Source organism: Pseudonaja textilis, chromosome 1 (genome assembly GCF_049901715.1).
Source record: "Pseudonaja textilis isolate UNSWEBS1 chromosome 1, rPseTex1.2, whole genome shotgun sequence".
Lineage (NCBI taxonomy): Eukaryota > Metazoa > Chordata > Lepidosauria > Squamata > Elapidae > Pseudonaja > Pseudonaja textilis.
In genome coordinates this window covers 91,093,332-91,116,620 of record NC_141990.1, presented here as the reverse complement: position 1 = coordinate 91,116,620, position 23,289 = coordinate 91,093,332, and the positions used below count along the sequence as shown (strand labels likewise).

At 36.0% G+C, this 23,289-nt stretch overlaps 1 protein-coding gene across 1 annotated transcript in view; it reads left to right on the top strand.

Moving 5' to 3' along the window:
• Nucleotides 1–23,289, top strand: part of LAMA2 (laminin subunit alpha 2) — a 432,393-nt gene that overhangs the window by 74,201 nt on the left and 334,903 nt on the right. Inside the window, exons 2-3 of the mRNA XM_087941278.1 lie at nt 12,890–13,060; nt 17,678–17,790. Of these exons, the coding sequence (XP_087797404.1) occupies nt 12,890–13,060; nt 17,678–17,790 (284 nt within the window). The remainder of the gene's footprint in view (nt 1–12,889; nt 13,061–17,677; nt 17,791–23,289) is intronic.

The window sequence follows — 23,289 nt, the reverse complement described above, 5'->3', positions numbered from 1 at the left end:
TGTCCATGGCAGCTACCATTATTTATTGTTCTTCTAGTTAGAGATTCTCATGTCATCATAGATCTATTAGAAAATAATCAGTTTTTATTAGATTGTGATCATATATTTACTAATTATGAATGTGATCATTTTTACACGTTGTCTGAAAATATGATAAATCTTTTTCTTCTTCCTAATGTATTCCTGCAGGTGCAAGGTCCGCTTTTCAGATAACTGAATGGCACCTTGCATGGTCAGCTGCATATTCAGGGCACAGACCCATGGTTTGCAGATCTTTGTTGATGGTGTCTTGCCATCTCTATTTTGGGTGTCCGCGAGGTTGCCAGCCATTGACTTCTAGTTGGTAGGCAATGGTAGAAGATGCTGCTTTCAGGACATGTCCATACCAGTGGAGCCAGCCTTCTCTCATCTTTATAATTTGTGCTACACCAAATGTCAATAGTGATGTGGTCAAGAAGAGAGATTCCCAATATCCAATGGAGCATTCTCATTTCCATGACATGGAGATAGCTTTCGGTCCCTGTTGTTGCTGTCCAGCATTCAATTCCATACAGTGCAATAGGGCAGATGGTTGTCTTGTAAATCTTAGAATTGAGTCGGCATTCATCTGTTACATAACACACCAGTGAGTTCTCGCCAACACATTCAGGGTGCATTCATCCTTGCATGCACCTCACCACTGATGTCGCCAATACCTTGGAGATGGAATCCCAGGTACTGAAATATGTCCACCTTCTTTAGGTTTTCTCCATTGATTTGAAGTGTGTCGGGGTGGTGACAGCCTCTAAGTACTCAGTTTTCTTGATGTTGAGGCAGAGTCTGAAATGGTTGAGGCGATCATTCCATGTTTGAACTTGCTGCTGTAGTTCATCTTTGGTGGTGAAAGCAAGCATAACACCATCAGCATGGAGCATTGTTCAGGATGTGTTCTGTTGCAGGTCATGCGTGATGGTATCCATGACCAGTATAAACAAAAGTGGTGACAGTGCAGAGCTTTGGTGTACCCCAACTGTCACTGGGAGTCTGAGACCAGCTGGGCATTGCGCTTGGCTGCTTGTGTTATTGTATAACGTTTTGACCCAGTCAGTGAGCGATTCAGGTCCTCCTGAAAAGACGGTAATAAATTACATTATACAACAAACGATACAGATACAAAAGATACAGATTTTCAGAAAACAGCATTATGCTGAAAATATACTTGGGTCCAAATGTGTATTGTTTTAAATGGAAGAAGTTCATATTTAATGAAGAGTATGAAGAGGTAAATTTGTTTTCAGGAACAAATTTGGTACAACATTGGAAAAGAAGAACCTCACCAATGATGTCAAATTGGGAGATGAAAATTGGAAAACATCTAATGCTAGTAAAATGGACAGCTTTAGTCATAATATAAATCTAGTCAAATTTAAACAAGAACAGCTTCCTTATATACTACACATTCCACAGAGGGCAAATGTAAAAATTGGAATAGGGTTCTTGTTGACTGTCCTTGTTGGAAGTCAACTATGAAGTGCACAAATGGTGATCACTTGACCACAGGTTGCTGTAACAGTCATAAGTACAAGGACTGGTTGGAAAGCTATTTTTTCAATATCTTAGTAAGTTTGAACAGTTGCTAAACAGGGCATTCATTAAGTGAGGACTGGCTGTTCAAATTCAAGCCACCTGCAGCTTTCATTGTTTGAAGAATAGGAAAAAAATAGTAAGAATGTAGACCCTGCAGAGGACATTAAATTGCAAAGTTTCAGCCAGATCGCTTCAAGGGTTTCATTGCAATTATTTTTGAAATGTTTACTCTGCACCTTTTTTAAACAGCAGGGATAAGGAAAGGACAGCTCAGCAACCTTCAGATCAGCCAAAAAAGGAACCTACAAAGAAATATCAAGGTCAACTTAAAAATAAAAACTTTCAAAAACCGTGCAAACGTTTAAATACTTGTTTATGCCCTTACTGCTTCCTTTTCTTGTCTGCAAGAAATTCTAGCAACATTTCTAAAACTGCTTGCACAACAATTAAAGTCTGCGAAGTACATATGTTGCTATCACTAATTCATGTGTAATACAATATGATATAAAGAATATGAAGTTTCTTTCTCTGCAAACTAACCAATGAACTGTTGAGGTTAACTTGCAGCAAACGGAGGAATTCTGGCCCTCATGGACAGGGGCACTCAAAGCACTATAACGGGGAAAAGTATACTTTTGAAGTAGAAAAGAGAAACATGGCCTGAGGTCACTTTGACCTTTTTTTTTTAAAAAAATATTTTTTTATTGCTTTTTAATGAATAACACACAAAAAAGAGCCAAAGACAAAAGGAACAGTGATGGTGATATGCATTGTCAAAAGGAGAAAAAAAAAGAACACAAAAAAGTGCTTTAATACAAAAGGTGAAAGAAATACAACAAAGAAAAAAGAGAAAATTAATGTAATTACAATAATAAACAGTTACAATTCTATATACTCATGTCTAATGCAAATATTCAAATACTATATATTTCTAATACATATACCCAAGTATTTTTAACCTACTGTATTCTGTATAAATGGGTCCCATATTTCATTATACTTATTTATACAAAGTCTGTATCTATACGTAATCCACTCATAAGTGTCAATTGCAGTCAAGTCTTCAATCCATTGAATAAATGGACTCATACATTTATCTTTCCAATGCTGCAATATTTTAATCATTTAAAGGCACAGAGAATCCATTTACATTGTCCGATTGTCAAATTTGGTCACTTTGAATTTAAGTGAGGGATTAATAGATGATGTCTGCTTTTATTGTCCAGAAGTAGTTGCCTATCCATTCTGACTGCAAGGCATTGGAGCAGTGCAGATAAATCCATAATCAGCAGAACAGCATTTAAATATGCAGGGTTTGCAGAGGTGATAAAACTCATTGGCTAGCTGTTCATGTAAATATTAGAGAACTAGCCACAGTACTTAATGCTAGCTCTGTTTTCTTTTATATATAAAAATTAAAGCTATAATAAAGCCAGACAGCACAACCAATCTTTGAACTGCCTTTGAAATCTCTCCAAAGTGCTTTGAGGGTACCTGATTCGTTTTGACACCTTAAATTGATTCAAAGACTTGATATGATTTAGCTAAACCTCATTCTGATCAAATCACCATCTGAAGTGTTGTACAGCCCTAGTGAATACAGCATTAACAAATATCTAGAGGAAGTACTAGAGAAAGAGATTTAACAGAAATTCCCTAGATGTTCTCCCCCCCTCCCCAAAGCTTTACGCTGATGTTGAAAAGAATAATAAACAAGATAAAACTCCATGGAATCTCACAGTATAAATTTATAAGGGCTGAAACAGTATTTCCTTTTATACATTCTGGAAATAACCCACCAAAATGCCATAACCTTCCATCTCAATTCAGCAACTTATTGTTCAGAAGGATACCACGATCAGTACAAAAAATTTCTTATCGTCAGATTCCAGACTATAAGTAGAAGCAACCAAGATACTTTCAGTACTAAAATAAAGCCCCAAAACATAATGAACTTGATCTGTAGAGATTTCATAATTTAGAGAGATTTTTTTTAGAGTGACTATGAAGCAGAAACAAAGGAGGTCTTTGTCAAGCAGAGCAAAACTATAGGAAGTGTCTTAGCGTCTTTTATCCTTAGTCTTTCATGAAGACCTTCAAGGGATGTCCCATGTTATCAGTCACAGTTCTCTGGCAAAAATTAATCTCTCTCCTCCTCAAACTACTCTATAGATAATTTCAATGAATTTATCTATGATAACTTTTTTAAAAGTTCAACTATATTTCCAAGATAAATATGTACAAAAAAAACCCAATACAAGCAGGAATAAACAAACAAAAATGTAGTTCAAAATAGCCAATGAAATGTAAGACTTATACTTGCAAAATGTTTTTTGTTTTTTTATGACAGATAAGTAATAGATGAACTTTTTAATTATACAAAAATGATAATAGATTTGCAGATGTTAAGCAACAGAAAAAGTTGACTGGAAAATGCAATGCAAAAGGAAAAACAAAATTAAATTGATATTTAGGCTTAAGATATCATCAGTGTGTGTTAATATAAATTCAAGATACCTTAGATGTCTCAACTCAGATGTCTAATATTCTTTAGTATTTAAATTTAGATTTCCTCTTCAACCTAGATACCTAAATTTATTAACATGTAATTTTCTGTTAGAGCAATCTATAGTTGATGGTATAGAAAATTTTTCATTGTAGAAGATGTCCTTATGGCATCGAAAAAATAAAGCTGCAACTCATCAACCTTCCAATGATTTGAATACTATATAGTGAACCTGTCAAAGACAAGACAAAATGTTTAATCCATAGGTAAGGACTTAGGGGGAGGGGAGGCAGTCAGTATAACTATCACACTTTCAGAAGATAGACCATTCATTTATTTCAGGTCATTCATTCAAAATAAGATGGGAACACCCTATTCTGAATGAACATACTGTATAATGAAACTGCTCCAAGGTGAGAGCTAGAGTGCTAGAGTAGATTTGAACTTGCTGCTATTGACAGCAAATGAGTATTTTTTTAATGTTTCTTTATTTATGGATTTATTGGCTTCCTCTATTTGGGAAAGAATTAAATATGTATAAAATGGAGGGAAATGATATTTTCAATTGTACCCAGTATTGGTGGGATTAGAGGATTTAGGCTACAATGCTGTTGAAGATATTTAAAGCTTTGGGCTGACTGTGTCCAGGACAATAATATAAAAAAATGTATAGAGTGAAGATAAGATAATGTGTCCAAAATAATGAGGAAATATAATAGATAAAATAGATAATTTAAGGTTTCTGGGAACCTTAAATACAATTTAAAATAATCATTAATCAGTCCTACTAATAAACTGAAATCAGGCCTAGAATCTTCCAAAATATACTTAGGAGAAAAATATTTCCTTTTTAGAATATCTGAATTATATTAGAATACAGTATGTGGATTTTGCTGCTGTTATTGCTATGTCACCTTTTTTTTTTGTTTCAACATTAATATAATATAAATCCACGCATTCTTTTTCTAAGACAAATTAATGGAACAGAGTATTTAATTTAAGATCCTTGAAAGACAAGTAAAACTTAATCCAGAAAGGTGCTGGCTAAAATGATAACCATCAAATACTCATCAATATTAAAATAAACATGTAGTGTTCAGTATAGCGTGACAGTGTTTTCAAGCCAGCTGTCTGTTGGCATTTATAGGCAGGACTTCTGTACTATTCACCAAGATGCATTTGTTTATTAGTTCTTATCCATGTTATGTTGTCACTGCTTTTCTGACAGCCATCTGTTTCTGAGCTCTCAACACAACTGATCCTCAACACATGTGGGGTTGGAGAAGCAAACAAATAGTTATTGCATTATAAAATGTTCTGGTTTCAGTGGAATGATCAAGAACCAGGTTAGCAAAGAAGGAATTAAGCAGCACATTTCAACAGCTGTACCTCTGTTCCACTGCTACAAAAAAGAAATACTCTGTATAGAATGTCTAAGCTTGTTTATAAAAATAAGTGAAAACAGCTATGCGGAACACTATTCCTATCAACTCTGAGTACTATATTGGTAATACTTACTGAGACTGATGGGAACTGACTTCCAGCAATATGTAGTGGATCAGATCTACTTCATACCTGCTGTAAACAAAGTGGGCATCCTTGATGAAAATCCCTCTTGGCACAGCCTTTATTTCTGTCATAATGAAAGTGGTGCCAAAATGTCAGTTTATGTAAGTTCAATATCAGAGGCAGGGTAGGGTTTTGGATATCATTTAGCTGGAAAATAGTAGAAATCTAATGAATGTCTGTGTGAGTGTTTATGTGCATAGAGACACTGATAACAAGAAGAGGAGAAAATAAACATATCAGAGGAGAAATATAGCTGAAAGACTGGAGGAGTGGAGGGATGCACAGTCTTAAAGATGAAGAATTTTTAATATAGTGATCAGTGAGTAAAAGCACTCACACCTAAGAATAGAAATGTGTTAGCCCTCTTTTAAACAAGAAAAGATGCACTAGATGTTAACGCTTTAGGAATGATTCAACTGAAAGGGTGTAATATTGTATTTTCTTTATCTCTGAACAAACAACTTCATATTTTCCACTCTGCCCATACTATTGCTGGGTCCAGGCGGTTATACCTACAAATGGAACTTATTTTCTGGCTGTATAAACATGTTGTTTTCCATGGTGGATTGAGGATATTAAATTATTCTCCATGGGGTACTATAGGAAATTATCCTTGACTGCAACAATATGTTTGTTTCGCCTCATTGTTTTTATATGCTTACTCATTGTGTTGCCATATTCCAGCATTGTGTTAACCTACAAAAGACAGTACTTTATAACTCTTCTGAAGAAGCTTTTTTCATATCTTTATTGCTTTTGCTACACCTGATACACATTTAGTATAATTTTAAGATTTCCCCACAAAGTTTAAAAATGAATTTTGAAATCTGAGATGATATGCAGGGGGATAGTTTTTATTTACTTTTTGGCAGGGTTGAATGCTGATTGCAATAGGAAGTAGCAGTAATTGTAGCATTGGTAGTGTTTTAGTCATTATTACACCAATGATAATATTTTAAGGAAACTGGAAATGTAGCGCTAAATGAGCAGAAGTAATGACACTTTGCCTTTCTCATTGCCATGATGTAGGCTCAAAGTTGAATTTGTATCCATGGTCAGTCAGGTTGACTGCTTATCTTTTCCTCTTCTTGCCTAGCATTGCTTCTGTCATTTCAGTTCCCAAATTTTCTTGATAAATCAAGGGAATAGCATGAAGAGAAAAACCAATAGCAATCTCATCAAAAGCTTGGTTAACGTATCAGTAGGTAACATGATATTTAACTGAATTGCCTTCAAGATTTATAGGAAGCACCCCAGGTGTCTCATGGAATCCATCCAAATCCATAAGACCTCTGAGGTGGTTTTATCTGGATCAGGAAATAATTCAGACATTAGAGATGTGACTGATGTGACATACACACATCATTGCACGACTGCTTTGTCTAAAGGTGTATTTAAGAATTTTTTTAAAAAAAGTATGCATTTGGAAAAGTTTCACAGAAAACAATGTACTGGGTAAGTTCATAAAAAATAAGCCATATTACACCAATCAGAAAAGCTGTGCATAAAAATGTGTATGTTGTGGCAGAATTTATATACAATCTATTGGGCAGCGACAATAGAATTTCTGGATATCTTTCAAAATCATCCTGTCAGAAACAAGGATAGACTAGGTTGTTGATTTGCTTCCGGGTGCACTTCAAGGTGCTGGTTGTCACCTTGAAAGCACTTCATGGCTTGGAGCCAGGTTATCTCAGGGACTGTCTCTTGCCTGTCACATCCACCAGCCTACTATAGCAGGGAGGCCAGGAATGCGTCCTGTCCCCTAAGGAGATATATTTGGTGAAACCCAGAAGAAAGGCCTTCTCCATGATGGCTGCCTCTCTCTGGAACATCCTCCTCCCAGAAATTAGACTGGCCTGCACTCTAACAGTCTTTTGGAAGGCCCTGAGGATGTGATTCTGTCAGCAGGCCTGGGGAACCCAGTACAGGATGGAGCCCATTAAATGGCTAGTGTTGTTGTGGCCCGCCATTGGCCAGCATAGCCAGATTTGGACAGTGAGGAGGTTGGGGAAAATATGGGCCAGTCCTGGAATCTGGGGAAGACTCTGACAAGTGCTCTGTGTCAGAGGTAGAGATGGGGCCAGGGCCCTCTGACAGTTATCAGCTGCCTTCAGAGTTGGACATCAGTGGGGCAGAAGAACAGCTGGAGCCTGTTCCCAGTGTGCGCATGTGCCAGGAGAAGAGAACAGCTAAGGAACAAGGGTCAACTTGGGGGTAAAGCCATAGGTGGACGATGAATAAAGAGGAGTGAAAGGGGAGTGCTGTTTGCAGGAGACAATTAGTTCAATTCATTAGGGTAAAAATCTGTTTCTGACTTCTTGTCAAGTATTGTCTTTAAGACTTGTGGACTTCGACTCCCAGAATTCTAGTCATGTTAGCTCAGGAATTCTGGGAGTTGAAGTCCTCAAGTTTTGAATTTGCCAAGTTTGAAGACCCTTGCATTACAGGGTCAAATTATTGTTCTTGATTAATGACATCAAATTAGCACAATGGAGAACAGTGTTTTCTTCCCATTGAATTTGATAAACTGCTCACAACTAAAGCATGGGAGCACATCAGTACATGGATATATGTCTTTGTAAAATAAGTGCACTGATACAGTAATTTCTAAAGTGTATATGATTAACTATTTGGGGAGCATTTTAATTTCATTTTAGCTCAATTTATTGCGAATGGATCACCAGATATTCCATTTTAAGTGTAATTTTAAGTATATTCTTGATAATCGACTCCCTTTTAAAAGGAATATAAATACTTCATTTCCTGGAACAGGCAGCCGGCCTCCTCTGCCAATCAGTGGGGAGAGAAAATAATGTTACCAAAGACTTTCCTATTCTAAATTTACTCAATGCTATCAGCATACTTTGAGTTTATAACTCATGCTAATAAATGATTTAGCACACTTTTATAGTGTACTAATGATACATCATCTCATGGCAATGGATGATTCACTCAGTGATATATACAAGCTAAATAGGAGTGGAGACACATTGAACCCTGCAGCACCTCAAGGATGGGATCTCCGCTCTTCATAATCATTGACTGACTATAATTAACCCCTAAGAAAGGAAGTGAACCAGCACAACACCATGTTGACCACCCACATTTCTCCAAGCCAATTTAGAAGGCTACCATGGTTGATGTTATCAAAAGCCGCCAAGAAGTCAAGAAGGGAAGGATGGATGCACAACCCCCATCCTGCCCAGGCTAGAGATCATCCAATACCATGTCCCCTCTTATACCTATTCTGAACCTCGACTGAAAAGGATCAAGACAATCCTTTATAAGACTTTTAATGGTTTATGATTAAAATTTTCAATTTTTTCACAGCAGTTAGCGGAAAAGCAATTAAAATAAAGAAGTTATCTCAAAAGATATTTCCAACTGAAACTTTTAAGTAAAGATTACTATTCATCTTAACAATTGATGAACATTTGATTCAGGACCTGATTTACCAAACTGTTTTATTTTGTGATTGTTGATCTTCTCACTGCCTCCCACATTGCACCAATTCTCAACATCATTAGGACCGCAGTAAGAATGAATCTCTTTCATCAAAGCCATCAACACTAAATTTCATGAAAGTCTCTTATATTCAGTTGTATATCAGATGCATCTCTGCTGTGAGACATGCTTTAAGAGCAACCTGACATCCTTTTCAAGGGCACAGTTCCTCATGCCTGGCATATTACTTGGATACAATCATGCTACATTCAAGATTTCAGCAGGAGAAGAGCACAATATTGGATTATAGCCATGCCTGGAAAGATTAATACTGCTCAGTCCCCTTGCAAACCAGACTGGTAAATCTGAACTTCAGCACTAATATTAATTCTTGCAAGATGAACTAGAGCTATTGATTGACAATGGTTTGATTGTTTGTTTTCTTAAATAACCCAAAGTCAATATATTTTTGTAGTTTACTTTAATTCTACCATGCTACCATTGCCTTTATCAGTGGTACAGAAACATGTTAATATGTAAACTTAGTGGCATTGGTTTTTCCACTTATGGCCATGTTTTTGGTTGACTTTAAGTGGATTATATTCAACCAGAGTTACTCATAATGTTTATTAAAACAAGTAATGTGAGCTTAAATGGCCTGCTATGGCAGATCAATTACAACCCTTTTATTTTGTTTCAAAAGTGTCCCAAATGACTAATCAATGTATTTATACTTACACACATATGCATATATTGAGATGAGAGTGAATATCTAGCATGTCTAAAATGTCTAGCAAGGTTAGCAGATACTATGCTGTATTAAACACTACTTTTTTCTCAGATAATCATGCCTTGATTACCAAGTTTAGGCAAAAACAAAAATATCCAGTTGTTAGGAAAAATATTACCCAATTTTCGTGTGGTGATTTTCCTTTCTATTTTGTTTTATACCACTAGGAGATTGCATCTGCATTTAATATTTAGTTGTCCCTAAATAGTCATTCTGTCCTCATGCTACATTATTGTGAATATGTAACAGGAATAAATGAAAGGAAAAGGAAATCTACAGTGGTGTTTGTTTTCCCTATTACTGTTTCACACCTTCTGTTTATATTCCTTTGATATGTTTTCCAACATCTTCTGGTGTAAATCCTTTTTCTACCTGAATACTTTATGTGTTTATATCATGTTCTCGTTAGATGAAGCTAGAGGAAAGCAGGATGGGGGTCTTTACCTTATGTGTAAATGATTGCTGCCTTTTGTGTGAGTCACGCCACAGAGCTTCAGACATAATAAGGTTGTAAGTCAATTGGGAGCTGCTGGAGCCACTGACAATTCATTTGCACTTTCAGTACCCACTTTTTACTGTGCACCCCTCCCTGAACAATAGACAGCCATAAATATATCCAAATCATGGTGGTGAAGAGTTGTTGTGGTAATAGTGTTTTTTAAAAAGGAAAACCCAGCAGGAGTAAAATATAGAACTTAAAAACACAAGAAAAATATGATAAGCTGCAAATTTGACAAAATTCTAACTATCGATTGACTGGCTGTACAAATTGAACATGTTAGTAACTAATTGGGTGCCTTGCTTAGGTAATATGTTTAACCTAGTTTTAAAGGGAGCATTGGAGTCAGTAATGTAGAATGTCAGAGGATAACTGTACCATGACCAACAGGGTCAGTAATAAAATGACACAAAGGTTAATTGCAGGGACAGACAAGGGAACTGAGGTGGCAGATTAAAAGAAATGGGCTGAATAACATTGCATTAATTCTGCAAGGGAGAAGACGGGAAATTATTTGAAAATCTGTTAGACATTCAAGTCCACCCCTGACAATTTTAGATGAGGTTAGACTTTGTGCCTATTAAAGTTTGTAGCTGAAACCAGAGAACGATTGGAGACATGTATATGGCAAGGAGAAGATGCTGCTCTTCTACTTTATGCTTAATACCACTTTACCACCAGTTGCTCAAGACAGTATAAATTGTGCCTCGCACCACAATAACTCTGTAAGGAGGGTTGAGCTGATAGAGTGTGATTGGTCCAATATCGCCCTATGAGATTTTATGGATGACAGTGGGCTTGAACCAGGATATCCCCAAACGTCGTCCAACATAACCACTACAACAATGTCACCCCTCATTTGTTTTCTGTATACCTAGCTCATTAGTCTATTTTGTTTTTAAAAATATACTGTAACATCAACATCAATCCACATTTACAACTTAAAGTTTTTGAGTAGAAAATCCAGAGTTTCACTTATTGATCAATTCAATACACTACAGATGTTAAAATCACTGCAGAAAACTGTTGGAATAAAGGTGGAACCTACTGGGAATGCAAAAGCTTGAAAAGAGGAAAAGAGTGCTAATGTTTTGTTGAGGCCAGATACCATCAGAAAATTTATGATATTTATCTGCTCATCCTATTCTCTTCTGCACCAAGGGATGCAATTGAAGTTGTGTTCCAGCGCCTGGACACTGTTTGAATCTAGATGGAGGAAAACTGGCTCAGCTAAGTGTCTATGGCGACATGGTTCTTAAAGTACAATAGATGCAAACTCAAAGTAAACCACTCCAAACACAATTGCAGAAAATACGACTTCAGCAACAGAGTGGTCAATGCCTGGAACTCACTACCCGACTCTGTTGTTACATCCTCAAACCCCCAAAACTTTAATCTTTAAACTGTCTACCGTGAACCTCACTCCATTCCTAAAAGGTCTGTAAGGGGGGGCGTGCAAAAGTACACCAACATGCCTACCATCCCTGTCCTACTGTTCCCATTTATTCATACTCATTTATTATGTATATACTTATACCTGTTTATACTTATATGTTTATATGTTATGTTCATACTTATACTTGTTTTCTCATACATGCTTGATAAACTAAATAAATAAATACATTAAATAAAGTATTTGATGCATCCCCATAAACTATAGCTGATTCAAAATGCAGTAACACAGTATTGGGAACATACTCATGCAATATTTCTTCTATATGAATGCCGCTGGTTTGTAGTGAGCTTCTGAGAATAATTCAGGGTGCTGGTTATCAGCTATAAAGCCCTTCATGGCCTAGAGCCTGCCTGTCTAAGGAACTGTCTCTCTCCCAACAATTTTGTCCTGTAAGATCTGACAGAGGAGACACCCATCAGTTCCCATTCATATGATGAGACTTGGGATCCATGTTTCCTTATCATAACATCTTTTTTTAAAAATAAGCATTCCCCTGGAATTCGGACTGCTCTGACCCTGAAAACATTTAGACCATCTTTAAAAATGTATTGTTTTCCTTCAAGCTCTTAACTAAATTGGTCTGCCATTTGTGTGGGCTATAGTTGTTCCTCCTTCTGTTACATTCATGTTTCTTGTTTCTGATTTTACATGTTGTATAGGTTTTTAATTGTGTGTTGTTCGGAGTCCATGATGAGGTGGTTAGATAGTTGGATAGAGAAAAATGATAGAGAGATAAATGGAGAAAGATAGATGAGAGCGTGGGGAGGGAGGGAGGGAGGAGAGAGGGAGAGAGAGAGAGAGAGAGATCACAGAAATGGACACTAACATAGATCCTGAAGTCGGAAAACCATTGATCTATACTTTTTGATTTCTCAGTGTTACTTATATTAAAGGCAAAATCTGTGACATTTTGTTTGACTATATTTTTGCAGTGTGTTCTATGCATACTGAATCAATATGACTTCTAAAAGTGCTGTAGAAAGTATTTCATTAATTCCTGTACCAAAATATGTAACATTTCTATGAATATTTTACTCTAGTATTGCTTTTTTTCAGGTTTGTTTCCTGCAGTGCTGAACTTGGCTTATAATGCTCTCATCACCACAAATGCTACCTGTGGTAAAAGAGGTCCAGAAATGTACTGTAAACTGGTGGAACATGTCCCTGGCCAGCCAGCAAGAAACCCTCAATGCCGTATCTGTGACCAGCTTAGTAGGAATCCTAACTGTAAGTGTATTATATCTATTTCATGTTCTTAACCTCCTTCTCCGTGTGGATGCACATTGAAACCATCAATGCTTTTTCTCAGCTGAAATTATTATATTGGATCAAGAGCCATGGTGACGCAGTGGTTAGAATGCAGTATTGCAGGCTAATTCTGCCGAATGTCGGTAGTTCGATTCTTACTGGCTCAAAACTAACTCAGTCTTCCATCTTTCTGAGGTCAGTAAAATGAGGACCCAGATTGTTGGGGGCAATATGCTGACTTTGTAAACTGCTTAGAGAGGGCTGTAAATCACTATGAAGCTGTATATAAGTCTAAGTGCTATTGCTAGGAATTATGCTGGATTCTGATTCAGGAACAGAACACAGCCATTGTAGAATATCATCTGCACGTTGGATGTCTTATGATTATATGAGAGCAAGTCTGCCAACTCTTTCCCCTATAGAACTAAAACCAGAAATTGGAAATTTGTTTTCAGCTCTACTGGCCTCCAGATGACATTAGAGTGCACAATTTGTAGAGGAGATAAGCCCCATTTTTCCTGTCCCTATGGTAGTCTTTCTTTGCCCCCAGTCAAAGTGGAGGTGGGGGGGGAGCAATGTTACTTCAGTGACAATAGAAATTGGGGCAGATTATTTCCAGCCTTAGTTTGGAACTGAAGAAATCAAACATAGGCTAGAATATTCTATAAGTAGAAACAGTACCAACAGGGATGTGGTGGGGAGGGAACCAGCAGGGAGAATCAGCAGATGGCCTTTCTTATACACCAATGGAGAATAAACTGGGGAATCATGTTTGGAGTCCGTCAAACAAGGAAGTGGAGACAGATAAGACATTTTTCATACCATTCTTAAGCATTCTGAATAAAAGAAAATGTAGGAAAATTTATAATATTATAGATAATATCCAAATACCATGTTTTATTTTTGGAGAAGTCCCAGACCGAATACTATAAGTTGCTTACCTGTGATCATTCCTCAAAAAAAAAATTGTGGGGTAATTCTGAAGGTTCTTTAAGCTAAAATCCAGTACGAATCAGTTCAGCAGCCTCTCAAGACCCCACATCTGCAGTTCTGACTGCTGTTAATCTGCAGTGCAGACAGCCATTCAAACACATGGTCTTTCATTACAAACTCATTTCATTTTAAGGTTTGCAAAATGTTCATTTGGCACCATGAACTGTTTTATTTACCATAGATGGCCCTTTAATAAGAGTGCCATGTAATGTACCAGACTTTAAATGGTCCCCTTGGAATTTGTGAATCTGGTGCATCTCCCCTTAATTATGGTGGAAGGAAATGAACACACACTCCCTGGTTAATCATATGTGAGGCCAAATTAAAGACCACATTTTGATGAGTTGCTTGTGTGCAAGCTAACTCCCTCGTCATTCATCACCGAGGCTGGTCTTTATGTTAAGCTTTTAGCTCTATCAGATCCTACCCCCGTCTTTCTTGAAGGCACTGTATAGTTTATATTATCTCTCACTTTTTAAAAAAGTAATAAAATATATTTCAGCAATTAATCAGTGGTTTCAATTTAATTAAGATTAAACTTCTGTAATGGGATTACAGTTAATTGTATATTCATCTCTCATTCTTTCTTTTCATGACTGCACCTCATATCAATTTGATGCGGGGAGATTGATAGCAACATTTCTAATTAGACAACTTCTATTGCTATCACCTTGGAGACCTGGGCTTGATTTACAGCTGATTTTTTTTTCCTCCCAAGATACATTTAAGCTCATTGCTGGAGGGGAAAAAGTTCAGAGGCAGTAAAAAGATCACATAGTGCCAAGAGTAATTTTTCTTCTTTCTTCTTAGCTAACAGGGTTGGGGTGATTTTTTGTAAAAGAGATAACAAATCCAATGAAAAATACTCCTCTCTCCAATTTTATTACATGTGACATGTTAATATTTCCTTGTGCTGCTGAATCATTTGATATCTATGTACATTTTTTTGAGCATTTGCAGTTTTAGAGCTAACAGATTCTCTCCCAACAAATGTTTTAATTGTGTTTTCAGCTATAGTCAGACATTTTTATTTATCAATGATTTTGAAAAGATTGCTTTTGTTTTGAAATACTGACATAATATGAAAACATTAATTTACACATTAACCTTGCTTAATGGTTTCAATGGTAATGATTTTCTTTAAGCAACATAGATATATGCCAAGCAATTATACATATATAACAATCAGGAAAGTAGTGAGTAAAATAAATTAAAGGAAACCGGTAAGAGAAAAGCAAATATTCTTTACAACAATATTCATTATACCTCTTCATATCTTTCTGTTTCTGGAAACCATCTTTGTTTCTTCCATGTCCATACCTGGATTATATACTGCCATTTTTGCTTTAAACTTCTCATTTTTTCTTTTTTGATGGTCTCAGTAGTACTAGCCAATCAACTTTGTTTTTCTCCATCTTTCTCTTCCCTTCAATCCACTCATGAAGAATATATCAAATTCCTCAATTCTGGAAAACTCAGGAGCATGGCCTAGTGAACTAGTTCAAGGTCAGAAGTGATGTATTGTCGCATGCTTGGGCAGGGGGTAGGACTAGATGACCTACAAGGTCCCTGTTAAAGGTGTGGTTTAGCAATGGGAAATAGTTCAAGATATTTTAGATAAAACATTCCTGATGAAACAGGCCTATTTGAAGATTAGTTAAACTACAGAATACCTCAAACTTACCAGATTCCTCTTGAATAGCATGATCCAAAAAGTGAAGGTATAGTTTGAGGCAATAGTGGGATTCAATTGTTTTTTACTACTAGTTCTGTGGGCGTGACTTGGTGGGTGTGGCAGGGGAAGGATACAGTAAAATCTCCAGTCAGAAGTGGTTTTGCAGGTTCTCTGAACTACTAAAAATTTCTGCTACCAGTTCTCCAGAACTGGTCAGAACCTGCTGAATACCACCTCTGGTCTGAGGAAATCATAGACTGGTATATTCACAGTTCTCAAAACATTCCTGAAGCAATGAATTTTGTATCTCCACCTTGTTTATTCTTTTTTTATATATATATTTGTGTGTGCTTTACTTCTATCACATGTCCACCTTGTTGCATTCAGTAGCCTCACCTTACTATGCTTGTGAAGTATTCCATAATTAACTCTATTTACATGATCATAAGCTTTTGCTAAATTAGCTAATGCACAATAAACATACTCCCGTTCACTGTAAACTAAATTTTGGTTTATGGAATTCTCTTCAATTGTTGGATGGTGCTTTGTGTCCTTCGACCTTGCTCCTTTTCCTGAAAATGTTTCATTACCAAGCTAGGTTAACATCTCAGGCATTTTCTGGTGCCATTATCCATTAAAATATTCTCTTGTCTGCTTTTCAGGAGAAACATGTGCTTTTTATGGACTACCAAGTTCAGCTGAGAAAGAGGCCAAAGGGGGAGACAGACTAAGATATTCAGATGATGTAAAAGCTAGTCTTGCTGGAACAAGTAATCTCATCCCCAGGATAAACTATCCAATCTCTTTTGTTTCCTGAGCTGTAAATTGCAACAGTTTTCCCTGTTAATATAGACATTGAACCTTAACATGTTTCTTTGAAGAGTCAAGTCTTGACTCTTAATCAAAAGATTGAGGCAGAGGTGCTTTGACTTTATTGTCTGCTTTGGCTACATAATATATATGAGTGTATTTATACACGAAACATTCCTTTGAATCTCTGTATAACCTTTAATATATATGTTTTCTCTTATTAAATATTAAGACATTGATCTTATTGATCTTAAAAAAATAGATTTTTAGCAAAATTAGCTATCGTACAGATAGATGGTTTCCTTAGATGCAGCTCACTAGGGATCACTTCTGAGTACTAATGATGCCATTGGAAGGTGCCTGATAAATCTGTTTCAGGTTCCTTTGGAATTAATGACTATTTCATTACATCAGAATCCAGTGAATTATTCTGAGCAGAAGCAAATGGGAAGTTGTGGAGATAATGCCAGTCCTCCAAGGTAGCTTGAAAACCTGCTAAAGAAGCTTCTTGGATGAGAAGCGAAACATCTTCATAGAAAAAACAGAAAGTCCAGTTGCGTCTTGAAAAAGTATTTTGGGGACAACCATGACCTGGATGACTGACAATCTCCAAAGACATTTAGCGATGTACTTGGAAACTGAAGACACACAAACTAATACTACTTTTAGTATCTATTATAGTAAAAGAAATTTGTGCTTCCTCTTTCCTTCCCTCCCTCTCCCTCCTTTATCTTTCTGGGAACTAAAGAGGGTCATGTATGAGGAACTTTCTCAAATTATTCTTCTACTCCAATTCAGATTCTTTTTAATATGACCATTGTGTTGGTTGCAGTTCTTTTTTCTGTTCCTCAAGTTTATTTCTTCTGCCCATTACAGATAGACAAAGGAAAGTTGTGTCACCATATAATCCTGTCTTAATTCATTTTCTAAAGAACTCATTGAAGTTAATTTCATCACAAAGCAACGCAAAGTCAGCACTGTGTCATAAGAAACTTAGAAAAATAATTTTATCTAAGATATTATGTAGTATGTTCTACTTGCACTCATATGAAAACAGAATGAAGGGTAAAGAAGATGAGTTTCATTTTGTGCTAATTAATTTTTTCTTGGTTCAACAGTGAGACATCCCATATCAAATGCAATTGATGGCAAGAATACATGGTGGCAAAGTCCTAGCATTCAAAATGGAATGGAATATCACTACGTGACCATCACACTTGACTTACGGCAGGTAATCTTTATTCTTGAAATTTATAGGAGAGAAACTGACTGAACCAGGGGGAGGAGTCAAATGGGGACTTTGTCTAGAATCCTTACAAGGTCACAACAGGATGAAGTCTGAGCCTCCCTGAATATCTTTGAACCTCATCTGATCTCATCCAGGTGCAAATTGTTAGTCTGAGAAGATTCCTGTGCATAGATTTGATCAATAAATCAGCTAATTTAATTCTTCAAGTGTGAATCAGGTTGTTCTCAAACAGGTGAGATTGGATATTATAGTTTAGTGGTAAAATTGCTCCTGTATTTCTCCATAGGATTCTGAGCATCCATTTTATTCTGAAGTATCATCAAGTCCTGATTAATTAGCACAAACACTACAAAATGTGAGCTATTCACGGTCGCCTCATTTTACCACATTTTAACACCATATTATAGTTATTTTTTGATTATTTTTCATTTAATAGCTGCCAGACTATGTGGTAAGAAGAAACTATTTAACAAGATTTTCAGTGTGAAAGTCAGTGCGACTGGTGTCTACTCAGTGATACATGCTTGGCATATGGAACTCGTATTTTTAATCCAGATGTTTTCAAATATGGTATGAAGAGGCATAGTCTTGTCAGAAACTGAAGAGCTAGACCCAGCCAGCATAAACTGTTTTGAACTAGTTAGACTAATAGTCTAATGGAATGTAAATGACTGTGATTATTCCTATATTGCTGCAGCTGACAAACTCCCACCTAAATGTTCATAATAGTGGTCTATTCACAAGAATAAACTAGGATCCTAGGGGAATTATTTCTCTTATTGAATATATAAAAGATCCACTCACATTAGCATTTGCTTGCATGTACAAGGGAAGAAGATCTACATTTTTTTTTTTTTGCAAATATTCAATATCTGTCTTGGAGTCAAAGGACTAGACTGCTAATAGAAGAGAAAGAGATATAAATGGTACAGCAGTTTTCCCCCAGGATTCAAACAAGCAGGGTTCATAGAATTGATAAAACTTTCAGTCCTCTATTTATATCAATATCAGAAAACTCATAACAACCCAGTCTTCCCTTACCAGTTTTGTTTATGTACAAAAACTACAATAATGTTTTACAAAGCAAGAAAAATGTACCAAGTCTCAGAATTACCCTAGAATCTCTGAAAAAGAATTCAAAGGCAATTTGCATCACTTTAGAAACTTGATTCAAAGCTTTTATTGAACAAGTTGATTCAGTTGAATTACCTTTGAAAGAGAGGGGGAGGGAGAGATGGAGAGAGAGAGAGAAAGAGAGGGAGGGAGGGAGAGAGAAAGAAGGGGAGAGCGAGAGCGAGAGCGAGAGAGACCGTTACTAAGATTCTATTGTGAACGTTAGAACTGAGCTGCAAATTCTCTGCTGATATTCATCTTATTTAAGGTTATAAGAGAGAATAAAGACATTCTACATGCAGAAGTAGCCTCCCACCTGCTGCCCTGGGTAGCTCCAACTTCTGTATCTACTATTCTATATATAATATTGAATGTAATACTGGATATACTAGATAAAACAAAAAAAGCATTAAGGTTTTATGAAGTGGGGTGTCAAAATCAAAACTTTGTTTATTTGTTTGAGTACAAGTACAAGATTTAGCTGTTAACAGTTATAAGCCATTTACTGGTATTCCTTATTAAAATGCTTCATCCTTTTATAAGATTGTGCATTTTCTATTCCTACAAGTCATAAGATGAAAATTGCAAGAATACATTAGCAGTTGCTCTTGATAGATATGGATGTGCATGGAAAGCTTTTAGCAAATTCTCATATTACTTTAAAAAAAAAGAAAAATAATTACAGTTTACTTCATTAGATAAATCTAAACCTTTGGAGAGCTGCATTAAACCCCCTTGTTGAGTGTCCAGTATGATAAATAATATCAGGACATAATAAAAAGATAATGTATTTGCACACACTAGCTAGGTAAAGAAGAAAATATGTATTTTTAATTTAATAATAGTGATGGATTTGGGTTGGGATGCTTTTTTCTGACTTCTAATATTAATTTTTATAAGAATTCCCTGTAAAAAAATTATAGTCAGCTGATACTCCATGATACGATTAAGGCTCAGCTGGAAGAGTACTAAGAGTACACATAGATTTTCAAGTCACACTATCTTAGTTATGTTTTACAAGCTTGGGTTTCATAATACATACAGAATTGTTTAAGATATGTTACTTAAGAGATAATAGACTTACAAAGTATTTTTGGGTTTGAATTATTCCATGGAGACAAGAGAGGAGAGGTATGTTGTGCATTTATAGTAATTTTTTTCTCTGTAAAAGCCATCCTTTCAACAGAAATGGATTGTGGTGTGCACCATTGGTGAGTAAAGTTCTATCTGTGATTCAGTAGGGAACCAATTAAAAATACATTTAAGGATATTTCCTTTGCTGTGATTCTGAATTTGATTGCAATAGAGCTAGCCCATTTAGACCATTTCCCTCACTGCAAGAAAGATAAAATGGAGAATGTGTGTCATACTGCCTTGTCAGGTTCCTAAATGCCACAAATAAAGTTCCTGGATTACAGAGAACAGTCATAGATGAAGATCTGTTTAAGTAGGTAGATGGAAGCTTGTAGCTATCATTCCCATATCTTCATGTAATGGAGTCATATTTGAAAACTATTCTAAATGAACTGAAAAAGTTTCTGACAATGAGATCCGAACAACTATAGAACAGTCTACTTACAGAGGTCATGGATTCTTGTTCATGGAGGTTTTTAAAAATGGATAGATAACCACCTCTCAAGGACACTTTAATTGGTTTTCCTGTGTATGAAAGTTGAACTATATGTCCCTGCCTGATCCATAATTTTAGAATTTTATAATCAAAGTATCTTTGTAAGTGTGTACACACCTACAATATATGTGTATTGCCTTCTGTACAGATTCCTGCTTCAGTGATTCAGTAGAGCTAAGTACCTGAAATTAAACCACTGAAGCCAATAGAATTAAAATAGGCTGCCTTTATACAATATGACAAGATAAACAGTCTGCATGAAACCTGCATGTTTCTAGATTTGTTCAATAACAGGACCCATACTAAAGCTTACCTCTTAGTGATGTGATTTTATTAGTGTCGAATATTTATACTGCTGCCTTTATCCCTAAAATCTGAAAGCTGGTTTATTTTAAGTATCATGCTTACAACTGTCGTTTATAATATTTCTAAGTAAACATGCAGGACTTTGATTTAATCTTCATTGACATAAGATATATTCTAGCATATATTCCATTTTGGAATGCTATTCAGCCTTACACTACAGTTTAAGCCAGCTGTTGAAAAGTTTTCAAGTATTAAAATAAGACAAAATGTTAAAAAATAGATGAATTTGTGACAGGTTTGAAATATATTTTGGGTTTTAAATTATAGGTAATCTTTGTTTTATCAAATGTCTTATTTAGTGACCATTTGAAGTTATGATGGAACTGAAAAAATAACTTTATGGCCATTCTTCACACTCAGAACTGTTGTAGCATCCCTGAAGATTTGGATTTTGGGCATTTATAACCATTGAGTGTTCCACAGTTTGAACATCACAATTTGTGTACTTCACAGCTGGTTTCCAATAATCAGAGCTAATGGAGAAACCAACATTAAAATTGCACATCACGGCCACATGATGATCTTAATAAACATGGGAGATTTGCTTAATGACCGCAATGAAAGAAAGTTATAAGTGTGACATGTCATATAATGTCTTACTTACTGACTACGGTTCAGCAATAGAGTTGACAGTCCCATTTGTGGTTGTTAAGCAACAACCATCTGTAATAGTTATGTAGTTAGTAATAGTTATGACATACTTTTAAACCTGGTTGTTTGCAAAATAAATAATAGTATGTCGCAAAATTTTTGTGTACAAGATATTAAAATATATATTTCTACCAGCTATTTATTTCAGAGACTTTAAATCTTTTTTTTTTTAAATTATTCTAGAAAAAACATTTATTTGACATACATTTAAAACAGACAAATCAATATATATATTTGTTTTTTTTTTTAAAGTTTTCGCGGGTACTTACATGTATGGTATTCAGCTTTGTTCGGGTATTTTCCCATGTCACTGTAGTTGTGCTTTTAAAGTTGTAGCAATGTTTCGACAGAATCTCATCTGCCATCATCAGGCTTCTTTATTGTGTTCGTACAGAAGCCTGATGATGGCAGATGAGATTCTGCCGAAACGTTGCTACAACTTTAAAAGCACAACTACAGTGACGTGGGAAAATACCCGAACAAAGCCTAATACCATGTGTGTATGTATGTATGTATGTGTATACATACACACACACACACACACACACACACACATATACATATATACATTTTACAGCATATATTGAGCAATGGTTAAAATTTTTTTTCTTTATCTTTATCATTGATGTGATCTGCCTTGTTACAATAACTCCTTCGTTCTTTTAATGTTTTAATTTCTCTATATAGTTTGTGATTAAATGCACATCTTCTGTCATTTCCATAACTTATCCAAATATCAAATATTACCTTTTCTTTAACCACTCATACCAACCAACTTTAAATCTTTAATATCTTGGTTAAACTCCTTTATGAAGAACAGCACTATTGGTAGCCTCAGAGTTGGAGGGAGATACTAATCTTTCTTTTATGCTTTTGTTTAATGGTTACTTTTTTTTAACTTTGCAAAATACTTGGTTGTTTTCTAAGTAGTCCTCTTATTACATCTTAAGGAGTATTAGGACAATCATTTTCTGCAATCAGTTGGGACAAAAGGTTTTTAAGAGAGTTGGAGACCTACTCTTGGCAGACTACTCTGCCAAGACATCAAGGATTGATATAGGGGTAGATGCTATTCCAAATATCGCTGGACTACTATTTCCAAAATCTCTCACCGAAGGCCATAGGGATGGTGATTGTTGTAGTTCACTAACTTCTGAGGTATCATTGATCAACTTCTACTGAAATACTTCAGGCCCTGTTGTCTCTCATTATTAACCAGCCTGACTCTTGGACCCAGTAAGACAGACCTTTGGATCAGTGGTGGGATTTAAAATTTTTTACTACTGGTTCTGTGGGTCTTGGTGGACGTGGCAGGAGAAGGATACTGCAAAATCTCCATTCCCTCCTCACTCCTGGGGGAAGGTTACGGGAAAATCCCATCCCCTCTCCACCCCACCTGCTTTTCAGCTCCGTTCTCCTGTGCAGGGCAACTAAAGAAGACCCAGCTGATCATCTGGGACTCGGGAGGCAGAAAATAGATGGGGGCAGGGCCAGTCAGAGATGGTATTTGCCAGTTCTCCGAATTACTCAAAATTTCTGCTACCGGTTCTCCAGAACTGGTCAGAACCTGCTGAATACCACCTCTGCCTTGGATCCAGCTGCCTCTACTTCATCGAACATTAATTAGTATGAAAGAACTGAGAATAAGATCGCCTCTGTCTTTATTATAAGTAGATGATGAATGTTTATCCGTTTCAGACAGATGATCAATTTTATTTGGT